At 44.4% G+C, this 27,738-nt stretch overlaps 1 protein-coding gene across 2 annotated transcripts; it reads left to right on the top strand.

Annotated features, from left to right (window-relative positions):
* Positions 1–16,468: 16,468 nt before the first annotated feature.
* On the top strand, positions 16,469–24,623 carry LOC119354268 (cysteine-rich receptor-like protein kinase 6). Of its 2 annotated transcripts, none has more exons than XM_037620984.1 (7): positions 16,469–17,379; positions 22,496–22,630; positions 22,806–22,936; positions 23,016–23,226; positions 23,398–23,635; positions 23,710–23,860; positions 23,967–24,623. In XM_037620984.1, exons 1-7 carry the CDS (start codon positions 16,527–16,529, stop codon positions 24,303–24,305), a joined length of 2,058 nt encoding a protein of 685 aa, XP_037476881.1. In that variant the 5' UTR covers positions 16,469–16,526; the 3' UTR covers positions 24,306–24,623. The 2 variants fall into 2 exon arrangements, with proteins under 2 accessions (XP_037476881.1, XP_037476880.1); XM_037620983.1 differs by lacking the exon at positions 16,469–17,379 and adding an exon at positions 20,132–21,044.
* The last annotated feature ends 3,115 nt before the right edge of the window (positions 24,624–27,738 follow it).

Here is a 27,738-nt window from a genome sequence, read left to right as displayed (position 1 = left end):
GAGCAACTGATCAAGAGCAAGGAAGAAGCAGAGATCTTCAATGATTTGCCTCTCTTTGATATGGCAATCATCCATAACTTCATTGATGAGTGGTTTGACACGCCCAACCTCAGCTCTGAAGATCTGCAACTTCCAATTGGCCTCAGTGTCGCCTTCACTGGCGCCATTACTTCTGAGCTATCTCTAGCTCAGCGCATCGTTGAACTGAAGCAAAAGATCGACTATGAGAAAGCTCACTTCAAGAAGCACATGGCCAAGCTCAGCGTGCAAGATGTGAAAAACTTCAAGATTATGTTGCACGAGCTCAAGGAAGCCTTTCTCAAGAAGCGTGAAGAAGCTAAAGGTTCTCGTGAGCGTATGAAGAGCCTGGCTGACAAGTGTGTGCAAGCCTACAATGAGGCTGAGAAGCGCAAGGCTCTTGGTCGTCCTGGCATCAACCCAAGAATGGCTGCAAAGAAGAAGCCATCAACAGACCAATCTGCACCTTCAAGGCGGGAAGAGCCACGCATAGTCTTTCCAAGCAGCATGACTGGCTCGAAGCCAAAGGTCCGGTCAACCGCTTCAGAACTGAAGAAGACGAGGACTGCCGAGGCTGAAGCCGGAAAGAGGAAAAATCCTGACGCTTCTGATGTCGCTCCCTCCAAGAAGAAGCGCAAAACCAAGAAAGATCGGGCTGCTCCCACAGAGCCCCTTGTTGTCGAGCCCATCTCGGTTGCTCGTCCTAAATCTTCGCATCAAGAACGACGGATAGTAGTTCATGAGCCTGCTTCCACAGAGGCTCCTGAAGCTGAAGACTTCTAGCAGTTGACCCCACCGCTGCTGAAAACATTGGTCACCATGACAATGTTGAAGATGATGAAGTCCTTCCTCAGATCAAGCACCAATTGGTATCATCGCCTGTGCTTATGCACAACGAACTCATCAGCTTTGGTCGTCCTCTGACGCCAACTGCTCAGGATGCATCCAAGGCCCCAAGTCCCTCTTTCGAGCGTTTCAGAAGGAGAAGTGCACCACCAATCTGTTGCACGTCAGGTGTTTTCAGATGCCACTCCTACTGTGACTGTCTCTGAATCCGAAGCCAAAATGGCTGAAGATGTTCCGACTGCATCAGCCGATGAAGAAGAAGCCCCAAGAGTTGCTACACCCCTGTCTCACCAAGATGTTGTTCTCGAGGAGAACGTGACCGACCCTCCAGCTTCTGAAGTGGAGGTTGAGAATCGTGAGGCTGCCACCACTAACACTGTGGAGCCTGCACCTAACACTGTGCCAGAGGCCAATGAAGCCAATGATGCACCTGCAACAGATGTGCAGCCTGACGCCTCTGTTGATGCCACTGCTCCTGTTCCACTACCAAGGCCACACACTATCGAGCAAGCATTCAACTATGGCCAACTTATCACTGTAAAATGGCCTTTTCTGACTCCTCCGCCTGCTGCTGGTCCTCAGTTTGACTATCACGTTGAGCACAGGCCTCAGGTTCAGAAGCCAATGCCAAGGTTGCCCAGGTTTCCAGGTACTGCATCTGCACCCGGATCTTTTAATATCAATGGCTTCAAGGCACACAACACCTTCTTTGATAGCGCCAAGAACCCCTACACCAAGGCAAGAATATCTTCTGATCGGTTCTGGAGCTATCAGTAGCGCAATTATTACTCATGCATTCTGTACAATCAAGGTCGCATTTTCCCACATATGCGTCTTGACACTAAAGCCATAACTGAAGACTTATGCGTCTTGGCACATTCGCGGATTTTTAATAAAAAAAGGGAACTTCAAGAAGAACGGCAAGCAAGTTGCTGCTCAAGTGAAGAAGCCCAAGTCTGGTCCTAAGCCTGAGACTAAGTGCTTCTACTGCAAAGGGACTGGTCACTGGAAGCGGAACTACCCCAAGTGATTGGCGGATAAGAAGGATGGCAAAGTGAACATAAGTATATATGATATACATGTTATTGATGTGTGCTTTACTAGTGTTTAAAGTAACCCCTCAGTATTTGATACTAGTTCAGTTGCTAAGATTAGTAACTCGAAACGGGAGTTGCAGAATAAACAGAGACTAGTTAAGGGTGAAGTGATGATGTGTGTTGGAAGTGGTTCCAAGATTGATATGATCATCATCACACACTCTCTATACTTTCGGGATTAGTGTTGAACCTAAATAAGTGTTATTTGGTGTTTGTGTTGAGCATGAATATGATTTGATCATGTTTATTGTAATATGGTTATTCATTTAAGTAAGAGAATAAATTGTTGTTCTGTTTACATGAATAAAACCTTATATGGTTACACACCCAATGAAAATAGTTCGTTGGATATCGATCGTAGTGATACACATAATCATAATATTGAAACCAAAAGATGCAAAGTTAATAATGATAGTGCAACTTATTTGTGGCACTGCCGTTTAGGTCATATTGGTGTAAAGCGCATGAAGAAACTCCATGCTGATGGGTTTTTGGAATTACTTGATTATGAATCACTTGATGCTTGCGAACCATGCCTCATGGGCAAGATGACTAAAATGCCGTTCTCCGGAACAATGGAGCGAACAACTGACTTATTGGAAATAATACATACTGATGTATGCGGTCCGATGAGTGTTAAGGCTCACGGCAAGTATCGTTATTTTCTGACCTTCACAGATGATTTGAGCAGATATGGGTATATCTACTTAATGAAACACAAGTCTGAAACAGTTGAAAAGTTCAAAGAATTTCAGAGTGAAGTAGAGAATCATCGTAACAAAAATAAAAGTTTCTACGATATGATCACAGAAGTAAAATATTTGAGTTACTAGTTTGGCCTTCAATTAAAACAATGTGAAATAGTTTCACTACTCACGCCACCTGGAACACCACAGTGTAATAGTGTGTCCGAGCATTGTAACCGTACTTTATTAGATATGGTGCGATCTATGATGTCTCTTACCAATTTACCACTATCGTTTTGGGGTTATGCATTAGAGACAGCTACATTCATGTTAAATAGGGCACCATCTAAATCCGTTGAGACGACACCATATGAACTATGGTTTGGCAAGAAACCTAACCTGTCGTTTCTGAAAGTTTGAGGTTGCAATGCTTATGTGAAAAAGTTTCAACCTGATAAGCTCAAACCCAAATCGGAGAAGTGCATCTTCATAGGATACCCAAAAGAAAATGTTGGGTACACCTTCTATCACAGATCCGAAGGCAAGACATTCGTTGCTAAGAATGGATCCTTTCTAGAGAAGGAGTTTCTCTTGGAAGAAGTGAGTGGGAGGAAAGTAGAACTTGATAAGGTAATTGTACCTTCTCCCTTATTGGAAAGTAGTTCATCACAGAAATCTGTTCCTGTGACTACTACACCAATTAGTGAGGAAGCTAATGATGATGATCATGTAACTTCAGATCAAGTTACTACCGAATCTCGTAGGTTAACCAGAGTGAGATCCGCACCAGAGTGGTACGGTAATCTTGTTCTGGAAGTCATTCTACTTGACCATGACAAACCTACGAACTATGAGGAAGCGATGATGAGCCCAGATTCCGCAAAATGGCTTGAGGCCATGAAATCTGAGATAGGATCCATGTATGAGAACAAAGTATGGACTTTGGTTGACTTGCCCGATGTTAGGCAAACCATTGAGATTAAATGGATCTTCAAGAGGAAGACGGACGCTGATAGTAGTGTTACTATCGACAAAGCTAGAATTGTCGCAAAAGGTTTTTGACAAGTTCAAGGTGTTGACTACGATGAGAGTTTCTCACTCGTATCTATGCTTAAGTCTATCCGAATCATGTTAGCAATTGCCGCATTTTATGAAATCTGGCAAATGGATAAACAAAACTGCATTCCTTAATGGATTTATTGTATATGATGCAACCAGAAGGTTTTGTCAATCCTAAAGGTGTTAACAAAATGTGCAAGCTCCAGCAATCCATCTATGGACTGGTGCAAGCATCTGAGAGTTGGAATATACGCTTTGATGAGTTGATCAAAGCATATAGTTTTATACAGACTTGCGGTGAAGCCTGTATTTACAAGAAAGTGAGTGGGAGCACTACAACATTTCTGATAAATATATGTGAATGACATATTGTTGATCAAAAATAATGTAGAATTATTCTGCAAAGCATAAAGGAGTGTTTGAAAGGAGTTTTTAAAGAAAGACCTCGGTGAAGCTGCTTACATATTGAGCATCAAGATCTATAGAGATAGATCAAGATGCTTGATAAGTTTTTTCAATGAGTACATACCTTGACAAGATTTTGAAGTAGTTCAAAATGGAACAGTCAAAGAAAGAGTTCTTAGCTGTGTTGCAAGGTGTGAAATTGAGTAAGACTCAAAGCCCGACCACGGCAGAAGATAGAAAGAGAATGAAAGTCATTCCTATGCCTCAGCCATAGATTCTATAAAGTATGCCATGCTGTGTACCAGATCTGTTGTATGCCCTACACTGTGTTAAGCGAGGGAATACAATAGTGATCTAGGAAGTAGATCACTAGACAGCGGTCAAATTTATCCTTAGTGAAATAAGGATATGTTTCTCAATTATGGACATAACAAAAAGGTTCATCGTAAAGGGTTACGTCGATACAAATTTTTGACATCGATCTAGATACATATTGAAAGTGGGAGCAATTAGCTAGAGTAGCTCCTTGCAGAGCATTGTTGACATAGATATTTGCAAAATACTTACAGGTCTGAATATAACAGACCCGTTGACTAAAATTGTCTCACAAGCAAAACATGATCACACTGTAGTACTCTTTGGGTGTTAATCACATAGCGATGTGGACTAGATTACTGACTCTAGTAAACCCTTTGGGTGTTGGTCACATATCGATGTGAACTATGGATGTTAACCACATAAAGATGTGAACTATTGATGTTAGATCACATGGCGATGTGAACTAGATTATTGACTCTAGTGCAAGTGGGAGACTGAAGGAAATATGCCCTAGAGGCAATAATAAAGTTATTATTTATTTCCTTATTTCATGATAAATGTTTATTATTCATGCTAGAATTGTATTAACCGGAAACATAATACTTGTGTGAATACATAGACAAACTAAACGTCACTAGTATGCCTCTACTTGACTAGCTCGTTGATCGAAGATGGTTATGTTTCCTAACCATAGACATGTGTTGTCATTTGATTAACGGGATCACATCATTAGTAGAATGATGTGATTGAAATGACCCATTCCATTAGCTTAGCACTCGATCGTTTAGTATGTTGCTATTGCTTTCTTCATGACTTATACATGTTCCTATAACTGTGAGATTATGCAACTCCCGTTTGCCGGAGGAACACTTTGTGTGCTACCAAACGTCACAACGTAATTGGGTGATTATAAAGGAGCTCTACAGGTGTCTCCAAAGGTAAATGTTGGGTTGGCGTATTTCGAGATTAGGATTTGTCACTTTGATTGTCGGAGAGGTATCTCTGGGCCCTCTCGGTAATGCACATCACATAAGCCTTGCAAGCATTGCAACTAATGAGTTAGTTGTGAGATGATGTATTACGAAACGAGTAAAGAGACTTGCCGGTAACGAGATTGAAATAGGTATTGAGATACCGACGATCGAATCTCAGGCAAGTAACATACCGATGACAAAGGGAACAACGTATGTTGTTATGCGGTCTGACCGATAAAGATCTTCGTAGAATATGTGGGAGCCAATATGAGCATCCAGGTTCCGCTATTGGTTATTGACCGGAGACGTGTCACGGTCATGTCTACATTATTCTCGAACCCGTAGGGTCCGCACGCTTAAGGTTTCGATGACAGTTATATTATGAGTTTATGAGTTTTGATGTACCAAAGGAGTTCGGAGTCCCGGATGAGATCGGGGACATGACGAGGAGTCTTGAAATGGTCGAGACGTAAATATCGATATATTGGACGACTATATTCGGACATCGGAAAGGTTCCGAGTGATTTGGGTATTTCCGGAAGTACCGAAGAGTTACGGGAATTCGTATTGGGCCTTAATGAGCCATACGGGAAAGGAGAGCAAGGCCTCAAAGGGTGGCCGCACCCCTCCCCATGGGCTGGTCCGAATTGGACTAGGGAGGGGGGCGCCCCCTTCCTTCCTTCTCCTTTTCCCTTCCCTTTCCTTCCCTCCTACTCCTACTACTTGGAAGGGCTCCTAGTTCTACTAGGAAAAGGGGAATCCTACTCCCGGTGGGAGTAGGACTCCCCTAGGGCGCGCCATAGAGAGGGCCGGCCCCTCCCCTCCTCCACTCCTTTATATACGTGGCCAGGGGGCACCCCATAGACACACAAGTTGATCTTCGTGATCGTTCTCTTAGCCGTGTGCGGTGCCCCCCTCCACCATAATCCTCGATAATATTGTAGCAGTGCTTAGGCGAAGCCCTGCGACGGTAGAACATCAAGATCGTCACCACGCCATCGTGCTGACGGAACTTTTCCCCGACATTCTGCTGGATTGGAGTCCGGGGATCGTCATCGAGTTGAACGTGTGCTAGAACTCAGAGGTGCCGTAGTTTCGGTGCTTGATCGGTCGGGCCGGGAAGACGTACGACTACATCAACCACGTTGTGCTACGCTTCCGCTTCCGATCTACGAGGGTACATAGACAACACTCTCCCCTCTCATTGCTATGCATCACCATAATCTTGCGTGTGCGTAGGAATTTTTTTGAAATTAGTACGTTCCCCAACAGTGGCATCCGAGCCTAGGTTTTATGCGTTGATGTTGTGCACGAGTAGAACACAAGTGAGTTGTGGGCGATATAAGTCATACTGCTTACCAGCATGTCATACTTTGGTTCGGCGGTATTGTTGGATGAAGCGGCCCGAACCGACATTACGCGTACGCTTACGCGAGACTGGTTCTACCGACATGCTTTGCACACAGGTGGCTGGCGGGTGTCAGTTTCTCCAACTTTAGTTGAACCGAGTGTGGCTACGCCCGGTCCTTGCGAAGGTTAAAACAACACCAACTTGACAAACTATCGTTGTGGTTTTAATGCGTAGGTAAGAACGGTTCTTGCTAAGCCCGTAGCAGCCATGTAAAACTTGCAACAACAAAGTAGAGGACGTCTAACTTGTTTTTTCAGGGCATGTTGTGATGTGATATGGTCAAGACATGATGCTAAATTTTATTGTATGAGATGATCATGTTTTGTAACCGAGTTATCGGCAACTGGCAGGAGCCATATGGTTGTCGCTTTATTGTATGCAATGCAATCGCACTGTAATGCTTTACTTTATCACTAAGCGGTAGCAATAGTCGTGGAAGCATAAGATTGGCGAGACGACAACGATACTACGATGGAGATCAAGGTGTCACACCGGTGACGATGGTGATCATGACGATACTTCGGACATGGAGATCACAAGTACAAGATGATTATGACCATATCATATCACTTATATTGATTGCATGTGATGTTTATCTTTTATGCATCTTATCTTGCTTTGATTGACGGTAGCATTATAAGATGATCCCTCACTAAATTATCAAAGTATAAGTGTTCTCCCTGAGTATGCACCGTTGCGAAAGTTCTTCGTGCTGAGACACCACGTGATGATCGGGTGTGATAGGCTCTACGTTCAAATACAACGGGTGCAAAACAGTTGCACACGCGGAATACTCAGGTTAAACTTGACGAGCCTAGCATATAACATATATGGCCTCAGAACACGGAGACCGAAAGTTCGAGCGTGAATCATATAGTAGATATGATCAACATAGTGATGTTCACTATTGAAACTACTCCATCTCACGTGATGATCGGACATGGTTTAGTTGATTTGGATCACGTGATCACTTAGAGGATTAGAGGGATGTCTATCTAAGTGGGAGTTCTTAAGTAATATGATTAATTGAACTTTAATTTATCATGAACTTAGTCCTAGTAGTATTAGCATATCTATGTTGTAGCTCGCGTTTAGCTCCCCTGTTTTATTTTTGATATGTTCCTAGAGAAAACTAAGTTGAAAAATGTTAGTAGCAATGATGCGGATTGGATCCGTGATCTGAGGTTTATCCTCATTGCTGCACAGAAGAATTATGTCTTTGATGCACCGCTAGGTGACAAACCTATTGCAGGAGCAGATGTTATGAACATTTGGCTTACTCAATATGATGACTACTTGATAGTTTAGTGCACCATGCTTAAACGGCTTAGAATCAGGACTTCAAAGACGTTTTGAACGTCATGGACCATATGAGATGTTCCAGGAGTTGAAGTTAATATTTCAAGCAAATACCCGAGTTGAGAGATATGAAGTCTCAAACAAGTTCTATAGCTAAAAGATGGAGGAGAATAGCTCAAGCAGTGAGCATGTGCTTGGATTGTCTGGGTACTACAATCGCTTGAATCAAGTGGGAGTTAATCTTTCAGATAAAATAGTGATTGACAGAATTCTCTAGTCACCATCACCAAGTTAGTAGAACTTCGTGATGAACTATAATATGCAAGGGATAACGGAAACGATTCCAAGCTCTTCGTGATGCTGAAATCAACGAAGGTAGAAATCAAGAAAAGCATCAAGTGTTGATGGTAAACAAAACCACTAGCTTCAAGTAAAGGGACAAAGGGAAGAAAGGTGAACTTCAAGAAGAACGGCAAGCAAGTTGCTTCTCAAGTGAAAAACCCAAGTCTGGACCTAAGCCTGAAACTGAGTGCTTCTACTGCAAAGGGACTGGTCACTGGAAGAGGAACTATCCCAAGTAATTGGTGGATAAGAAGGATGGCAAAGTGAACATAGGTATATTTGATATACATGTTATTGATGTATACTTTACTAGTGTTTATAGCAACCCCTCAATATTTGATACTAGTTCAGTTGCTAAGAGTAGTAACTCGAAACGGGAGTTGCAGAATGAACATAGACTAGTTAAGGGTGAAGTGACGATGTGTGTTGGAAGTGGTTCCAAGATTGATATGATCATCATCGCACACTCCCTATACTTTTGGGATTAGTGTTGAACCTAAATAAGTGTTATTTGGTGTTAGCGTTGAGCATGAATATGATTTGATCATGTTTATTGCAATATGGTTATTCATTTAAGTAAGAGAATAAATTTTTGTTCTGTTTACATGAATAAAACCTTATATGGTTACACACCCAATGAAAATGGTTCATTGGATCTCGATCGTAGTGATACACATATTCATAATATTGAAACCAAAAGATGCAAAATTAATAATGATGGTGCAATTTATTTGTGGCACTGCCGTTTAGGTCATATTGGTGTAAAGCGCATGAAGAAAATCCATGTTGATGGGCTTTTGGAATCACTTGATTATGAATCAGTTGATGCTTGCGAACCATGCCTCATGGGCAAAATGACTAAGACTCCGTTCTCCGGAACAATGGAGCGAGCAACAGATTTGTTAGAAATCATACATACTGATGTATGTGGTCCGATGAATATTGAGGCTCATGGTAGGTATCATTATTTTCTGATCTTCACAGACGATTTGAGCTGATATGAGTATATTTACTTGATGAAACACAAGTCTGAAACAGTTGAAAAGTTCAAAGAATTTCAGAGTGAAGTAGAGAATCATCGTAACAAAAATATAAGTTTCTATGATATGATCGCAGAAGTAAAATATTTGAGTTACAAGTTTGGCCTTCAGTTAAAAACAATGTGAAATAGTTTCACTACTCACACCACCTAGAACACCACAGCATAATGGTGTGTCCGAACGTCATAATCGTACTTTATTAGATATGATGCGATCTATGATGTCTCCTACCGATCTACCACTATCGTTTTGGGGTTATGCATTAGAGATAGCTGCATTCACGTTAAATAGGGCACCATCTAAATCCGTTGAGATGACACCGTATGAACTATGGTTTGGCAAGAAACCTAAGCTGTCGTTTCTTAAAGTTTGAGGTTACAATGCTTATGTGAAAAAGTTTCAACCTGATAAGCTCTAACCCAAATCAGAGAAGTGCGTCTTCATAGGATACCCAAAAGAAAATGTTGGGTACACCTTCTATCACAGATCCGAGGAAAGTAGAACTTGATGAGGTAACTGTACCTGCTCCCTTATTGGAAAGTAGTTCATCACAGAAATCTGTTCCTGTGACTACTACACCGATTAGTGAGGAAGCTAATGATGATGATCATGTAACTTCAGATCAAGTTACTACCGAACCTCATAGGTAAACCAGAGTGAGATCCGCACCAGAGTGGTACGGTAGTCCTATTCTGAAGGTCATGTTACTTGACCATGACGAGCCTATGAACTATGAGAAAGCGATGATGAGCCCATATTCTGCGAAATGGCTTGAGGCTATAAAATCTAAGATGAGATCCATGTATGAGAACAAAGTATGAACTTTGATTGACTTGCCCAATGATCAGCGAGCCATTGAGATTAAATGTATCTTCAAGAGGAAGACGGACGCTGATAGTAGTGTTACTATCTGCAAAGCTAGAATTGTCGCAAAAATGTTTTCGACAAGTTCAAGGTGTTGACTACGATGAGAGTTTCTCACTCGTATCTATGCTTAAGTCTGTCTGAATCATGTTAGCAATTGCCGCATTTTATGAAATATGGCAAATGGATAAACAAAACTGCATTCCTTAATGGATTTATTAAAGAAGAGTTGTATATGATGCAACCAGAAGGTTTTGTCAATCCTAAAGGTACTAACAAAATATGCAAGCTCCAGCGATCCATCTATGGACTGGTGCAAGCATCTCGGAGTTGGAATATATGCTTTGATAAGTTGATCAAAGCATATAGTTTTATACAAACTTGCGGTGAAGCCTGTATTTACAAGAAAGTGAGTGGGAGCACTACAGCATTTCTGATAAGTATATGTGAAAGACATATTGTTGATCGGAGATAATGTAGAATTATTCTGCAAAGCATAAAGGAATGTTTGAAAGGAGTTTTTCAAAGAAAGACCTCGGTGAAGCTGCTTACATATTGATCATCAAGATATATAGAGATAGATTAATACGCTTGATAAGTTTTTTCAATGAGTACATACCTTGACAAGATTTTGAAGTAGTTCAAAATGGAACAGTCAAAAAGGAGTTCTTGCCTGTGTTACAAGGTGTGAAGTTGAGTAAGACTCAAAACCCGACCACGGCAGAAAATAGAGAGAGAATGAAAGTCATTCCCTATGCCTCAGCCATAGGTTCTATAAAGTATGCCATGTTGTGTACCAGACCTATTGTATACCCTTCCCTGAGTTTGGCAAAGGAGTACAATAGTGATCTAGGAGTAGATCACTGGACATTGGTCAAAATTATCCTTAGTGGAATAAGGATATGTTTCTCGATTATGGAGGTGACAAAATGTTCGTCGTAAAGGGTTACGTTGATGCCAGTTTTGACACTGATCCAGATGACTCTAAGTCTCAATCTAGATACATATTGAAAGTGGGAGCAATTAGCTAGAGTAGCTCCATGCAGAGCATTGTTGACATAGAAATTTTCAAAATACTTACGGATCTGAATGTGGCAGACCCGTTGACTAAACTTCTCTCACAAGCAAAACATGATCACACCTCAGTACTCTTTGGGTGTTAATCACATAGCGACGTGAACTAGATTATTGACTCTAGTAAACCCTTTGGGTGTTGGTCACATGTCGATGTGAACTATGGGTGTTAATCACATGGTGATATGAACTATTGATGTTAAATCACATGGCGATGTGAACTAGATTATTCACTCTAGTGCAAGTGGGAGACTGAAGGAAATATGCCCTAGAGGCAATAATAAAGCTATTATATATTTCCTTATATCATGGTAAATGTTTATTATTCATGCTAGAATTGTATTAAACCGGAAACATAATACATGTGTGAATACATAGACAAACAAAGTGTCACTAGTATGCCTCTACCTGACTAGCTCGTTGATCAAAGATGGTTATGTTTCCTAACCATAGACATGTGTTGTCATTTGATTAACGGGATCACATCATTAGGAGAATGATGTGATTGACTTGACCCATTCCGTTAGCTTAGCACTTGATCATTCAGTTTGTTGCTATTGCTTTCTTCATGACTTATACATGTTCCTATGACTATGAGATTATGCAACTCCCGTTTACTGGAGGAACACTTTGTGTGCCACCAAACGTCACAACGTAACTGGGTGATTATAAAGGTGCTCTACAGGTGTCTCCGAAGGTACTTGTTGGGTTGGCGTATTTCGATATTAGGATTTGTCACTCTGATTGTCGGAGAGGTATCTCTGGGCCCTCTCGGTAATGCACATCACTTAAGCCTTGCAAGCATTGCAACTAATGAGTTAGTTGCAGGATGATGTATTACAGAACGAGTAAAGAGACTTGCCGGTAACAAGATTGAACTAGGTATTGAGATACCGACGACCGAATCTCGGGCAAGTAACATACCGATGACAAAGGGAACAACGTATGTTGTTAAGCGGTCTGACCGATAAAGATCTTCGTAGAATATGTGGGAGCCAATGTGAGCATCCAGGTTCCGCTATTGGTTATTGACCGGAGACGTGTCTCGGTCATGTCTACATTGTTCTCGAACCCGTAGGGTCCGCACGCTTAAGGTTTCGATGACAGTTATATTATGAGTTTATGAGTTTTGATGTACCGAAGGAGTTCAGAGTCCCGGATGAGATCGGGGACATGACGAGGAGTCTCGAAATGGTCGAGACGTAAATATCGATATATTGGACGACTATATTCGGACAACGGAAAGGTTCCGAGTGATTCGGGTATTTCCGGAAGTACCGGAGAGTTACGGGAATTCGTATTGGGCCTTAATGAGCCATACGGGAAAGGAGAGCAAGGCCTCAAAGGGTGGCCGCACCCCTCCCCATGGGCTGGTCCGAATTGGACTAGGGAGGGGGGCGCCCCCTTCCTTCCTTCTCCTTTTCCCTTCCCTTTCCTTCCCTCCTACTCCTACTACTTGGAAGGGCTCCTAGTTCTACTAGGAAAAGGGGAATCCTACTCCCGGTGGGAGTAGGACTCCTCTAGGGCACGCCATAGAGAGGGCCGGCCCCTCCCCTCCTCCACTCCTTTATATACGTGGCCAGGGGGCACCCCATAGATACACAAGTTGATCTTCGTGATCGTTTTCTTAGCCGTGTGCGGTGCCCCCCTCCACCATAATCAACGAGTCACTGGTTTCATCTTTCCCTTCCCTTTACTTATTGTTGGTCCTTGTGAAGTCATTGTATGATTGCATTATCTTTTGTCTTCATTGAGTGACTGCTTGTTCTGATTGATTTCACAATATGTTCCTACCTGATCTTTACTGCCTAGCTGCTATTAGTCATTGTGCTTTCACTTTATTGAATACTTGACTATGGTTTGCTTAGTATAGTCTACCTTCCGCTGCATGGTAATAAGTTTATTTCTATCGTTTGTCTTCGAAACTTTCATGTTTTTGAAAACTTTCATAAAAAATGCCTATTCACCCCTTCCCCTCTAGTCTATCACTAGCACTTTTAGTCTCATATAAAGTAATTTTCTCCATGTTGCAAGAGAAAATGATTTTTTTTCTCTAGAAACTCATATAAAAAATATTGCCATGGCAACTATTTGCAGAAGCAAAAGTGCGTAGCGGTAGAAGATTATTGCCATGTCAATTGATGGCAATTTGCCATGGCAAACATATGTCTGGTCATAGTGATTTTGCCATGGTATAATAAATTAAACGATGTCTAAAATTTATGAGAAATGAACGAAAAAACGGGTATGAATTATAGCAATTTGCCATTGCAACTATTTACTAAACAAAGCCGTCATGGCAACTGTTTGGCGCGGCTCCTCTCCGCCGCTCCCCTCGGCCTCGGTATCCCCCGACGTGTACATACTGGGAACCGACAAGCGTTGCTCCTCTCCACCCCCGTCTCCCCCGTTGTGGTACACGGTGCTCACCGCTCCCCTCCGCCTCGCAACTCCTGTGACTCGATAGTGCGGGGTGTGTGTATGTGTGTGGTAGAAATGAATGAATAAGGCCAACTCCATCGCGCGACCCCATCCTGTCCGGCCCCGTCCATTTGAGGTAAAACGAATAAACGAGGCGGCCCAGCGCGCGACGGCCCGGATCTATCTGGTCCGTTTTGTGTCCGGGCCGACCCATTTCAGGCGCATTTTTGTGTCGGGTTTGGGTCATCGTGGACACCGAACGGACGCGCCGCTCGTCCGCGTGGCGGGGCGGCCACCTACCTCCTGCTCGTCAACATCAATGCGCACGGGTGGCAGACCCCAACTGTCATCGGCCCAGTGGAAGGTCGCCGTCCTTCTTAAATGGGGAACCCGTGGACCGGTCGTCGTCCACACTGCTCCACTCCATCCAGCGGCCTCTTCGAAACCCGACCGCGCTAAATCCTAGCCCCATCCCTTGTCGAGCTCACCGGCCGGCCACCCTCGACGCCATGAGCTTCTGGAATCATAAGGGGAAGCACGACCGCGAGGCCGGCTCCTCGTCGGGGCGCCGTGCCGGCTCCAGGAAGAAGGAGGCCGCATCACCACCACGCCGGGCCCCCGCGCCGACGGCTTTCTCCATCACCCCCACGTCCGCCGGCGAGCGCGACCGGCACTACGTCCGTGTGTTGGTGTGCCGCCGTTATTGGGAGACGAGGACGCCGCTCCCCTGGAGCGACGCCCACCTCCCCAACAACTGGCACCTGTCCGCCGATCGTGTGCCGATCCCGCCGGTCCCGACGAGCGACCGTGCACGCCGTCAAGAGATCGCACGCCGCCGCCTCCTCCTCCCCGACGACCTGTACTACGACCACAGGTATGCCCCCGACTCCCCGCTGTGGGACACATGGCTCCAGGACGAGCACGACGTGCGGCGCGCGTCCTACTTCGCCGACACCGTGTCGGGGCCGCGGAGGCCATGTGCAGAGGCGCGCGGGCGTACGCGGGTGCGCGGCCTGACGGCCACGCCGTCACCTTCCTCGTCTCCGTCGCCACCTCCCCCTCCTCGCATGACAGCGGAGGAGGAGGCCCGTCTCCTGCAGCGTGTCATGGACGACTCCATGAACACGCACGACGAGCGGCAGTGGGATGGCCTGGAGGAGACCATGGCCCTCTCTGCCGCCGGGGACGTCGCCTTCCCGGAGCTGCAGATGGCGGCCGTCACCTGTGGACGCCGGTCCACCTGTGGACGCCATCGGCCTACGTCGACCTCGTCAGCGACGACGACGACACCGGCTGCCTGTGAAGACGGCGACGGCCACGGCACCGACGGGCATGGCAGGAGCGCGTGGGTGCGTTTTTTTATTTTGTTTTTATATATTAATTATGAAACTGGGCCTTTTATGTGGTAGTGGAAACTGGGCCGTTTTGTGGCCAACCTCTATATATGTTTTATGTTTTTTAAATGTGTTTATTTACTTTTTTTAGTTATTTCATTCTAGTTTTTATATTTTTTTATTCACGTCCATCCCAGATATGATTTGGGGTGCGGTCGCGCGGTGGACGCACGCATGACCCATCTAACAAAGCCGGATACGGGCGAATCCATCGACGCTCCAAAGGGACAAAATTCGGTCAATCCGGACGTCCGTTTAAAGTCGCGCGGTGGAGTTGGCCTAAGATGGGCTGGGCCGTGGTCGATTCATTATGTGATTCGTGCTAGAATAAATTGACGGCGACAAAGCCATTCAGGATGAGATGCCAGATTCCCGACGATTGGGCGTTATCATTTGGGGAAAAAAAGTACTCAAGGAAAACTCGGTGGCCCTGCATGTGCGTGTCCCAAATCCGCTCTTGCATGTTGTGGTACTTCCAGGATTACTTCAACTCTTCAAGGGGAACTAAGGGAGTTCTTAGCGGATCTATGGAGGCAGGCTAGTAGCGAGTAGTCCCCTTGGATTTTATGCGGAATGGAGAGTAATCCCCGGTTGTAAAAAGTGGACCGGCATCTTGCTCTTTCTCTCTACGAATACATGATACGTGCGCTTGTTCGTCGTATTTAAAAAAAGATAGCAAGAACCATGCCTCTCGAGCAAAGGAACTGTGCAGGATAAAGCGGAGGAATTTGGTAGAAAAATATGCCAGGAAGAAGAATTCCAAACGCACCAGTGTATGCACCCGCACGGCGAGGGCAAAGTCCGTCAAGTTCGACAGGACTTAACTCGACACTTTGTCGTGCGGAAATCGCTAGTAGGGTAGATCTTTTTCCACTTACGAAACCATGAAAAACTGAACTGAAGGTTCCATACAGGCCACGAAACTCACGTGGAGTACCTCCCCCGGTCGTTTCGGTTGTTCCCTGGGCCATGTCGCGTCCTCCACCGCTGTCGTCGAGTTGACACGGCCGATAGCCGCCACCGAAGCTGGCTGAGTGCCTAGGCCCCGCTAGCATTTATAGGTGGCCCCACAATGTCAGACCCACCAACGACTCTCCAGTACGGTAGTCAAGTCAAACCAGCCCCAGAAGAGTCAACACCAGACCCCACCTCCAGTACTCCCCTCAACCATGCGTTCTACCCTGCTTCACCCGACACCTTGCTTTAGAAGAGTCGCCACCAACGCATCTTCCACCGCTAGCTCGACGGCTCGTCGGCTCGCCCAAGCGGCCAAACACCATGGCCTCGCACCACCGCGGCCGCATCCCCTCCGACCTCGCCACTGCCGCTGCCCTCCTCCTTGCCTTCCTCCTCCCGCCGCTGGCCGCTTCCCAGTGGCAGAACTGCGGCAAGAACGGCAACTTCAACCCGAACAGCACCTACCAGGCTAACATCCGGGCCCTCTCCGTCACCCTTCCCAAGAACGCCTCCTCCTCGCGGACGCTATTCGCGGCCGACAGCTTCGGCACCGTTCCGGACATCGTCTACGCGCTCGCGCTCTGCCGCGGCGACGCCAACGCCTCTGCCTGCGGCGCTTGCGTCTCCGACGGCTTCAAGGACGCGCAGCAACTCTGCCCCTACAATAAGGTCGCCGCCGTCTACTACGACCTCTGCTACCTTGGCTTCTCCAACCAAGAAATCCTCTCCGCCACCGACGGCGACAACAACGCCCTCACGCTGGTGAACAGCGAAAACGTGACCGTGCCAGCGAAGGTGTTCGAAGCCGCCGTGAGCGTCCTCATGAACGCCACCGCGGATTACGCGGCCGCGGACTCCTCCAGGCGGTTCGGCACAGGGGAGGAGGGGTTCGAGACGATCGACAAGGCGAAACCCAAGATTTACGGTGTGGCGCAGTGCAGGCCGGATATGTCACCGGCAGATTGCCGGAGCTGTCTCGCAGATATCATTACGTACATCCCTCAGCACTTAACAGGGAGGCGGGGTGCTAGGGTTGTTGGATTGCGGTGCAACTACAGGTATGAGCAGTATTCCTTCTTCACCGGGCCTTCTATGCTGCAGCTCCCGGCGCCATCCGTGGGGGCACCTCCATCTCCAGCGCCGGCCAACGTGACGCCACCGCCAGTCGGAGGAGGTGAGCTTGGAGAAATAATTTCATCTTATTTGCACCATTCAGTCTTTAGACCAGAAGTAATTTCAAAATTGAGGGACAAAAACAGTGAGGTTTTATTTTTACGGGAAGGTAAAACGGTGAGGTTCGATCTGCGGAGAAACCAAAAAGTACAAACTCAAGGTGGACAGGATCAATTTCTATTATTTAATTTGATTCTAGCATATAATTATAGAGTGTCAACACCAGCCAGGGGCCTTTTTACAGTCTGATTCAGTTGTGCTAAAATAAGTAATCCAGTCTTCAGAGTTCTGTAAAGAACTCGGAATAAATTAGTTTGTAGGACAGCTGAGACAAAACAAACCTTGGTAAACTGAAAAAGTAAGTAATGAGGGAAAGATTGCTCTCAACAAGAAACTTTGAAAATTTCTGTTGTTTGGTCTTGACTACTGCGCAGTCGCGTAGCTATCAGTTAATTGACTGTGCAACAGCCATCATCGGTGTGGGCAGGCGAAAATCCTACACTTACGGACAAGAAGGCACGGAGGGAACACACGGGATTACGTGTCCCGAGTCCCGACTAATTTCCCTCCCCTCCTCCCTGATTTCAACTGTGGACCTTCCTGAATTCCAATGAACCATTGCCAGGTCAGTCCGTAGGTCGTCGTACGTTAATCTGTGTCCGTAAGTCTAGCAAAACCCGGGCAAGCATCATGGGTTGGATCCGGCAGGCGGCCGTGCTTCCAGCTCCGCCACTCGGCGATGCAACTCTACTATAGCCGGTTGCACCTCCGGCCCAAAACGGATGCAGCTCTGCCACCGCTGATTGCAGCTCCGCACACTCATCAGTTCTAGCTTTGCCCTTTGCCGGTTGCAGCTCCTTCACTCGTCGGTTCCAGCTCTGACCTCGAGCGCTGCTAGCGAGAGTGTTGCGACGCAGCGAGGGGTGCTGGAACCGGTATCTAATGGCCAGTGCATAGAAAAGCTGGAAGAAGAGGTCTGCTTTGTTGGGGCGTGCAAGGCTTTTTGCTGCAAGCCCGGGGTGTCATGCTGGGACTGTCGACGAAATTTACTGGAATCAGCGGTCTGCGGTGCTGCGATGGGCCATCTTGCGTGCTAGGATGCTGGAACCGGCGGTGACATTTGTTGGAACCAGCTACTTTGGGTGTTGTGACGGGCTTTTGTGCAATGCCACAATCTAACGACGAGGGCAGTGACATTTGTTGGAACCGGCTACTTGTGGTGTTGTGATGGGCTTTTGGCATGCGATGATGTCGTGCAATGCCACAACCTAACAACGATGACCGAAGACTAACTAGTTGACAAGCGCTCCTCGGAAGCCTCACAACGATTAGCGTCATTTGGCGCACTCTCAGCCGCCCGTCACATGTCACGCTTTGGACACGTCATTTCGATTTTTTTCCGCACCTGTTTTCGGCTTTTTACACGGTTTTTTAGGTTTTTTCGACGTTTTGGTTTTTCATCGTAAAAAAATTTATGAAAAAATGTGTTTTTTTCTTCCGCGAGAGAGACCATTTTGCTTTTGAGAGAGGCACAATCATGCCTGTCGGAAACAAAAAATATATGTTTTATGCTTTTTTTCCACGAGAGGCACGACCGTGCCTCTCGGGAAATAAAAAAACGTGTTTTTTTAATCTTCCATCAGAGGCATGGTTTTGCTTCTGCGAGAGGCACTATCATGCCTGTACGTGCCTCTTGAAAACGAAAAAAAATGCATTTTCTATTATTTTTTTTCCGCGAGCGGCACGGTTGTGATTTTGCGAGAGGCATGGCCGTGCCTCTTTCGAAAAAGGAAAAAAACCGTGCTCTCGGTTTGGTTTTTTCTCGTGAATTTTTTTCATTAAAACCTATCGACATGAGATTTAGTTTTGAAGATCTCGACACAAGGAATCCATCGATGAAAATAATGCGAGATTTGGACGCACGATTTGGGAGATAAAACATTTTGAATAAACGCATCTACGAAAAAAATAAAATCTCTCAGGTTGCAAGAAGCACATGCAGCACAACACTTTGTTACAATCTAAAAAAATAAGAGTGATCTTTGCTAGGAGTATTCCTCAATTAATGATTTTGCGGTGACACGGTGCTACTATGCCCAACGGAGATGGAACGGCGGACGGTGCTGCGACCCGCCGATGACGAAGATGGACTCGATGTTGGGCAGGGACGCAGCTTCGGTGCCTTAAAGACACCCGTCTTTGGGTCACTGACATGTGAACCAGCCATCTATTGGGCCCATATGTTATAGACACAAAGGTAGATGCCTTAAGACACCGAAACATAGTCCGTTGGGCAGATAGACGAGTCGCCCTCCAGATTTCTGCGGTTCCAAACGCACCGGTACCCGCACGGGGAGGACAAAGTCCGTCAAGTTCGACGGGAACGTGCCTGAACTCGACACTTGTTGTCGTGTGCAAATCGTTGGATCTTTTTCCTCTTGTGATTGTGAAACCAGGAAAAACAGAATTGAAGGATCGATCTAGGCCACGTAAACTCACGTGGAATACTTGCCGGTCGTTTCGGTTCTGCCCGAGGGCCACCGCTGCCCTCTTGAGTCGGCATGGCCGATAGTCATAGCTGGCTGAGTGGCCGGGCCCGCGAGCATTTATAGGTGGCCCCACGATTTCAGAACCCCCAACCACTCTCCAGCACAGTAGTCAAGTCAAACGAACCCCACAGGAGTCAACACCAGACCCCCCCTCCAGTACCCCTCCCCTCAACTAGTCTTCTATATCTTCTTCGCTTTACTTGTCGAGCCACCACCGCTAGCTCTACGACTCGTCGGCTCGCCCAAGCGGCCAAACACCGGACCATGGCCTCGCACCACCGCGGCCGCATCCCCTCCTACCTCGCCACCGCCGCTGCCCTCCTCCTTGCCTTCCTCCTCCCGCCTCTGGCCGCTTCCCAGTGGCCGAACTGCGGCAATAAGGGCAACTTCACCACGAACAGCCCCTACCAAGCAAACATCCGGGCCCTCTCCACCACCCTTCCCAAGAACGCCTCCTCCTCGCGGACGCTCTTCGCGGCCGACAGCGTCGGCACCGTTCCGGACATCGTCTACGCGCTCGCGCTCTGCCGCGGCGACGCCAACGCCTCCGCCTGCGGCAACTGCGTGTCCAACGGCTTCAACGACGCGCAGAAGCTCTGCCCCTACGGTAAGGACGCCGCCGTCTACTACGACCTCTGCTACGTCGGCTTCTCCAACCAGAACATCCTCTCCGCCACCGGCGGCGGCAACAGCGTCCTCATACTGATGAGCGACAATAACGTGACCGCGCCAGTGGAGGCGTTCGACGCCGCCGTGGGCGTCCTCATGAACGCCACCGCCGATTACGCGGCCGCGAACAACTCCAGGCGGTTCGGGACCGGGGTGGGGGGTTTCGAGACGGTCGACAAGCGGAACCCCAAGATTTACGGTGTGGCGCAGTGCAGGCCGGACATGGCACCGGGCGATTGCCGGAGCTGCCTCGGAAGTATCATCGGGATGAGGTCCCAGTACTTAATCGGGAGGCAGGGTGGTAGGATTCTTGGATTGCGGTGCAACTACAGGTATGAGCAGTATTCCTTCTTCACCGGGCCTTCTATGCTGCAGCTCCCGGCGCCAACCGTGGGGGCAGCTCCAGCTCCAGCGCCGGCGAGCGTGGGGCCACCACCAGTCGGAGGAGGTGAGCTTGGAGAAATAACTTCATCTTGTTTGCACGATTCAGTCTTTAGGCCTGAAGTAATTTCACAATTGAGGGAAGGGTGGCGGAGTTTCTTCCCAGATCGAAGCTCACTGTTTTACCTTCACGAAAAAGTATAAACTCAAGGTGGACTGGATCGGGTCCATTTGGATTTACACACCACAGTTCCAGTATTACTATTTAATTTGATTCTAGCATATAATTATAGACTGCCAACACCAGCCAGGTGCCTTTTTACAGTCTTATTCAGTTGTGCTAAAGGAAGCAACCCAATCTTCAGAGTTCTGTAAACAAAGGTAAGTAAACGAGGGAAAGATTCCTCTGAAGAAAAAACTTTGGAGATTTCTGTTGTTTGGTCTTGACTTCTGCGCAGTCCCGTAGCTATCAGTTTATTGACTGGACAAAACGGAGAATTATACGTGTTCAAAGTCTTGTGATGACCGGGCCGGGCCTGCATGCTTGGCCGATTGCTAGCCATAGAAACTCTTCTCGAAAGGGTGCGTGTTGGAATTTGTAGCACTCTTGACTCTTCCATGATTTGGTTAGGCCTCGTTTGGTTTGGAGGAATCTTGTAGGATTTCTAGAGGATAGGATTTTTGTAGAAAAAATTCCTATGAAGCCCTTTGGTTTGTAGGAATGGATTCCTATTCCTATATAGGATAGGAATCAATCCTTCACATTTCAAAGGGAAAAAACATTAGGGTTCCTTTGATTCAAAGGATTTGCATAGGAATTTTGGAGGATTAGAATCCTTAGGAATTTTTCCTATATTAGTTGTTTGATTCATAGGATTGAATCCTATAGGATTTTTTCCTAAGGAATTTTTTGTACTACTTCCCATAGGATTTCTAGCATCCAGTCAAACCTCTTTGAAAGAATCCTTCGGTTTTCCTATGATGCAATCAAACAACCTAAACTCCTATAGGATTGAGATGAGCATGACATTTCAATCCTATGTTTTTCCTATTCCCATGTTTTTACAATCCTGCGAATCAAAGAGGCCCTTAGCCTAGACTCAATGGAAAAAAATCCTATCCTATGAATCAAGTGACATCTCTTTCCCTATAGGAAGTGAGATGCATGCCACCTCACTTCCTATGATTTTCCTATTCCTATGATATTTCTATCCTATGAACCAAAGGAGGCCTAAATAGGTATATTGACGAACAAAATATCTAGTTTATCTTCTGGTGCTGGTGCATGAGCATATGGGTTTTTCCTCTTTAGACGGGCCATTCTCATTTCCCATCCCACAAGCTTCTCAACGCACTGCAAATAACATGGTTTGGCTAGTTGGAATTTATAGAAGAAGTTGCAACTAAAAGCGTAACTGCAGTTTTCCCCCCTTCTTTTCTTCCATGAATCACTATCGGCGATTCATAGAAAAAGGACTTTTTGTTCCATTCACTGACACTGGCGCCTGCCGTTTACAGGAAGCGCAGGGAACAAAACAGCTAGAATTTTAGCTATTACACTGCCGATAGTTGCTGCAATACTGGCTGCTGTTGTAATTTGTCTTTATCTATGGAGGAGGAAGAGCAAACCAGCGCGGAAGACATCACTATCATGTAAGTCCTTATTTTTTTTGCAAAGCATGCAAGTCCTTTCTTGTTCACAAATGGAATCAGTTTTTGAAAACGTTTCTCTACAATCGAAACCAAGGTTTTCCTTTTGGCATTTGAAAATAGTTACATTCGTGTATTAATTTACACCATTATTAAAGTGTCTTTTCTCTTGTCATAGATCCAACTAATCCAGAGGACATACAGAGTATCGATTCACTCATTCTCGATCTATCAACTCTACGAGCCGCAACAGATAACTTTGATGAAAGGAATAAACTTGGTGAAGGAGGGTTTGGTGTGGTTTATAAGGTGCTAATCATATCATTTCACAAAGGCTTTTTATTCGGTATAGTGCACTTTTAGTAAATAAATATCTCCATTTGTACAGGGAATCCTTCCTGACAATGAAGAAATAGCAGTTAAAAGGCTCTCACACAGCTCTCGCCAAGGGATAGAGGAGCTCAAAAATGAGCTTGTTTTGGTTGCTAAGCTTCAACACAAGAATTTAGTGAGACTTCTTGGTGTTTGCTTGGAGGAACAAGAAAAGTTACTTGCGTATGAATACATGCCCAACAAAAGCCTTGACACCATTCTTTTTGGTAGGGCAACTCACCAAACCATTTTGCAACAGTGAAACAAACACCTACTTCCTCCGTCCCAAAATAAGTGTCTCAACCTTAGTACAATACTAAGGTTGAAACACTTATTTTGGGACGGAGGGAGTAAAATATATTGTGTACTGTTCTGATGTTTTTTTTCCTGTGTGATAGATCCTGATAGGAGCAGTCAGCTTGGTTGGGGGACGAGATTTAGGATAGTCAATGGGATTGCTCGAGGCTTACAATACCTTCATGAAGATTCTCAGCTGAAGATAATTCACCGGGACCTCAAAGCGAGCAATGTTCTTTTAGATTCTGAATTTAATCCTAAAATTTCAGATTTTGGCTTAGCAAGGCTATTTGGCAGTGACCAATCCCATGATGTCACCAACCGTGTCGTCGGAACCTAGTAAGTGCTGGTGACATTGCTCTTATAAGATATTTCAGAGCGCATGAGTCCGTAACGTAATGTTGTTATTTCAGCGGATACATGGCCCCTGAGTATGCTATGCGTGGGAATTACTCTATCAAGTCAGACGTGTTCAGCTTCGGCGTCTTGATTTTAGAAATCGTCACTGGAAAAAGAAACAGTGTCGCATATGACTCCGAGCAAGCTGTAGATCTCTTAAGTTTGGTGAGTACTTTGAGTTTTTGACTGTTAAAAACTTCGGCTTCTACGAAAAGCTATAATTTGTAATAACAATAAGAGCAATTTGTAATAATCCATCTACCGAATGCAGGTGTGGGAGCACTGGACGATCGGAACAATTGTAGAGATCATGGATTCGTCTATGACTAGCCATTCTCCAGGAGACCAGATGCTCAAGTGCATGCACATCGGACTTCTGTGTGTTCAAGAAGACCCCGCTGATAGACCGATGATGTCGGTTGTGACTGTCATGCTAAGCAGCAGCACTGTGTCTCTCCAAGCTCCATCAAGGCCAGCATTTTGCATCCAAAAGAGTGGCATGAACTACTCAGGCATGCACACAGATCCATATCCAGGAGTTTCACATTCTACCAGCAGATCACCTATGTCACCCAACGAAGTTTCGATTACTGAACTTGAGCCGAGATAAGTCCGAGACTGATGATGTATTCATTATGTACGCCATTCTTGCCAAAATAACCTATTTTGGTTTAGGGAAAGACCCTACATCATATGTATAATCTACTCGACACCCCCGTGGTAGAAATTTTACTGAGCAATGGCATAATACGCCAGTATAATTATATTGTCGGGGTTGTCTATTTGTCGGGTTACCGCAACATTTTAAGATACGCTATCATCTCAACTTGTGGATCACTATCCTGTATATGCCTTATGTTGAGTCTCCATATGAAGTTCGTGGTCCAAAAGGTGAACTTGAACTTCAATAAAATAGAAATCCATTATATCCCTCGTTATAGTAATATCATCTTTTTCTTCTTTATAGAAAGTTAACTTCAAGTCTTGTTGCTATTTTTGGCTGAAGATCGATGAGTTCGGTCCTGCAATTGCAGAGCCAATTAACTTCGTCTTTGTAACATTGCGAAAAATATGCCCAAGGATTCTCTTTAAAAATTTGCCTAAGGTTTGGTTTTCTTTTTCTGAGTGGTGCCTAAGTTTTTTTTTCTTTTTTTGAGGGGTACCTAAGGTTTGGTGAAACCTCACATGGGAATTGTTAAAATTTTCCAAGCAAAAGTTCGAAGGGTCACCAAGCCAATGTGGAGCGGGAGGCATCGGCTTATGACCTGCAGCCCTGGCACGCGGGCGCGTCTACTTATCACTTGGAAGGAACACTTTTTTTTATCAGTAACTTTATTCCTCAAATGATAGACATATCATTTACAATATTTGGAAGAATAAAGTCAGGTGGAGAAGAGTCCCAAAACTCTGAAGTTCTGATGCTAAAGCAGTGTTTTGCCAAACAATCTGCAGCTAGATTGGCTTCCGTACAACATCGAACAAAATAAACAGAAGAAAACTCCAACGCAGAGCCTTGTACATGGCCCAGGCGGGCCATAATGAATTCGTCTCCTTTACCCTCCAGTAAAGCTGCACTTGCCCTCGACTGCGGCGGCACCGGATCGAAACCTGCCGACCCAAACGCCTTCTATTTTTCTTTGTTTTTTCATATTTTTTGTTTTATTTTCCTGTTTTTACTTTTGTTTATACTTCCATAATATTCTAAATAAATATATTAAAAAATATTTTACATAAAATTATTTGAATAAAATGGTAATCAAGCATTTTAAAAATGTTAAATGCGTATAGAGAAAATGTTTCTCATGACCCAAAAAATGTATACAGGAAAAAATGTCTATGAAAATCATGTAAAAATGTCAATCAAGCATTTGAAAAATATTAAATACATATAGAGAAAATGTTGATCATGTATTCAAAGAAGTTGAGCACATATTTAAAATTTATTAATCAAGCATTTGAAAATGTTAAATGTGTATAGACCAAATATTGACCATGTATTCAAAAAATGTTAAACTTGTATATAAAAATATTAATCAAGCATTTGAAAAATGTTAAATGTATATAGAAAAATGTTGACCATGCATTTAAAAATAGTTAATCTTGCATTTGAAAAAATGTTGTACCCGCATTAAAAAATGTTAATATTGCATTTGAAAAATGTTTATCAAGCATTTAAAAAATGTGCATAGAATTTTTTTGACCATATGTTCAAAAACATTTATCTTGTATTGAATTTTTAAAATGTTAAACTTGTATTTGAAAAGTGTTAATCAAGTATTTGAAAAAAAAAATTAAATATATATAGAAAAAATGTTGACCATGTATACAAAATAGTTAATCTTGTATTTGAAAAAATGTTAATAAATAATTTGAAAAATGTTAGCTGTGTATAGAAAAAATGTTGACTATGCATTAAAAAATGTTAATCTTATATTCAGAAAATGTTAATCAAGCACTTGAAAATGTGTATAGAAAATGTTGACCATGTATTAGAAAAATTTAAACTTGTATTGTATTAAAAATATATTAAACTTTTATTTGAAAATTGTTATTCAAGCATTTTAAAAATGTTAAATGTGCATGAAATATTTTGACCGTGTATTAAAAAATACTTAATCTTGCATTTGAAAAAATGTTAATAAAGCATTTGAAAAATGTTAACTGTCTATAGAAAAATGTTGATCATGTATTAAAAAACTTAATATTGCATTTGAAAAATATTAATCAAGCATTTGAATATCTTAAAAATGTGTATAGAAAAAATGTTGAACATGAACTAAAAAAATATTAATCTTGTATTTGAATTTTAGTAATGAAGAACGAAAAGCCTCAAAAACAAAAAAAAGCCAAAAAGCCCATGAGAAAATGATGAAAAACAAAACTATAAACGAAGAAAATTTATGGCTACTAAGAAAAAAAAATGAAGAAAAATAGAATAGAAACGAAAAAACATTAACAATGAAGAAAGATACACTGAAGAAAAAACCTAGTAAAACATAAGAAAACAAATGAAACAATGAAAAAATAATGGAGAAACAAAATACAAGAAAAACCGTGAAAAAACAAAAAAAAATGAGCAAAACATAGTGAGCGGACGAGCAAGCGAGCCGTGAGCGCACATAAACGGGTCGACCTGTTACTCTAGATAGCACGGGGAAATCCTACAACGAGACAGAAGCCAGTATTGCACTAACCGAGATATAGCTTTTGTGCTTGCACACCTCTTATATCTCTCCCTGCCAAGCAGTCCTCGCCTCTCAAGCAATTTAATACCGCACTTATGATGGACTTGAGGCGGCACCGCGACAACAAGGTGGCCTTTTTCATTAGAATTGTCCTAGTTTGAGAGGGAGGGCTTTTACGAATTGGTTGTCCTAGTACCAATGTAGAAATGTTTACACACAATATTGATTAGTGGTGCAGGCATATTTCGTACGCCACCAGTAATAGGTAACTAGTGGTGTGTCTCAATCTTCACATGCCACAAAGTGTGTGAAACCCTGACCAGACATAAGTTAGTAGTGGCGTGTCAGCTATGTGGCACGTCACTCGTACTATCACTAGCGCTAATGTGGCACCTAACTGGCATGCCACGAGTAACCTGTGCCTTTTCTACATGCTACTGGTATGATGCGCCAATAATCATGTTGGCATGCTCACTCATTAATCCTCTCACTTCACTTTCTTCTCCCCTTCCTGTTTTTTCTCTTGTTTCACTTCTCCCTAGCTAGTTTCTCTCTTAGTTTTTCTTCTTCCTCTCCTCCATCCTCTTCACACTAGCTAGCTAGATCACTCTTTTATTCTTACTCCAATCCTCCCCAATTTTTCTCTTCGAGCTATGTGACCGTTAACGGAATCATCGGAGCTTAGAGAATCCACAAGAGCCATGCACGCGAGCCCAGGTCTGCCGAGAGGGTAGAAAGATTGGGTCTCCAGTGCCTTAGCCAAGCCCCCTTCTGCTACCGTTGGCTCGGCCATGAGCTCCCCATTGTGGCCTATGTAGTTGATCGCGATCTCCCGCTGCAGTAGTGCGTCCGTCCGAT

The sequence above is a fragment of the Triticum dicoccoides genome, chromosome 2A (assembly GCF_002162155.2).
Source record: "Triticum dicoccoides isolate Atlit2015 ecotype Zavitan chromosome 2A, WEW_v2.0, whole genome shotgun sequence".
NCBI lineage: Eukaryota > Viridiplantae > Streptophyta > Magnoliopsida > Poales > Poaceae > Triticum > Triticum dicoccoides.
The sequence above is the reverse complement of the archived record's forward strand: the minus strand, read 5'-3'. Positions and strand labels throughout refer to the sequence as shown.

Excerpts from the sequence above, each read along its gene's own strand:
- LOC119354268 (XM_037620984.1), top strand. The coding sequence starts at position 16,527 with ATGGCCTCGCACCACCGCGGCCGCATCCCCTCCGACCTCGCCACTGCC. Across the intron at positions 22,631-22,805 it reads GCGGAAGACATCACTATCAT|ATCCAACTAATCCAGAGGAC; the intron begins GTAAGTCCTTAT and ends CTCTTGTCATAG. Across the intron at positions 23,636-23,709 it reads AACCGTGTCGTCGGAACCTA|CGGATACATGGCCCCTGAGT; the intron begins GTAAGTGCTGGT and ends TTGTTATTTCAG.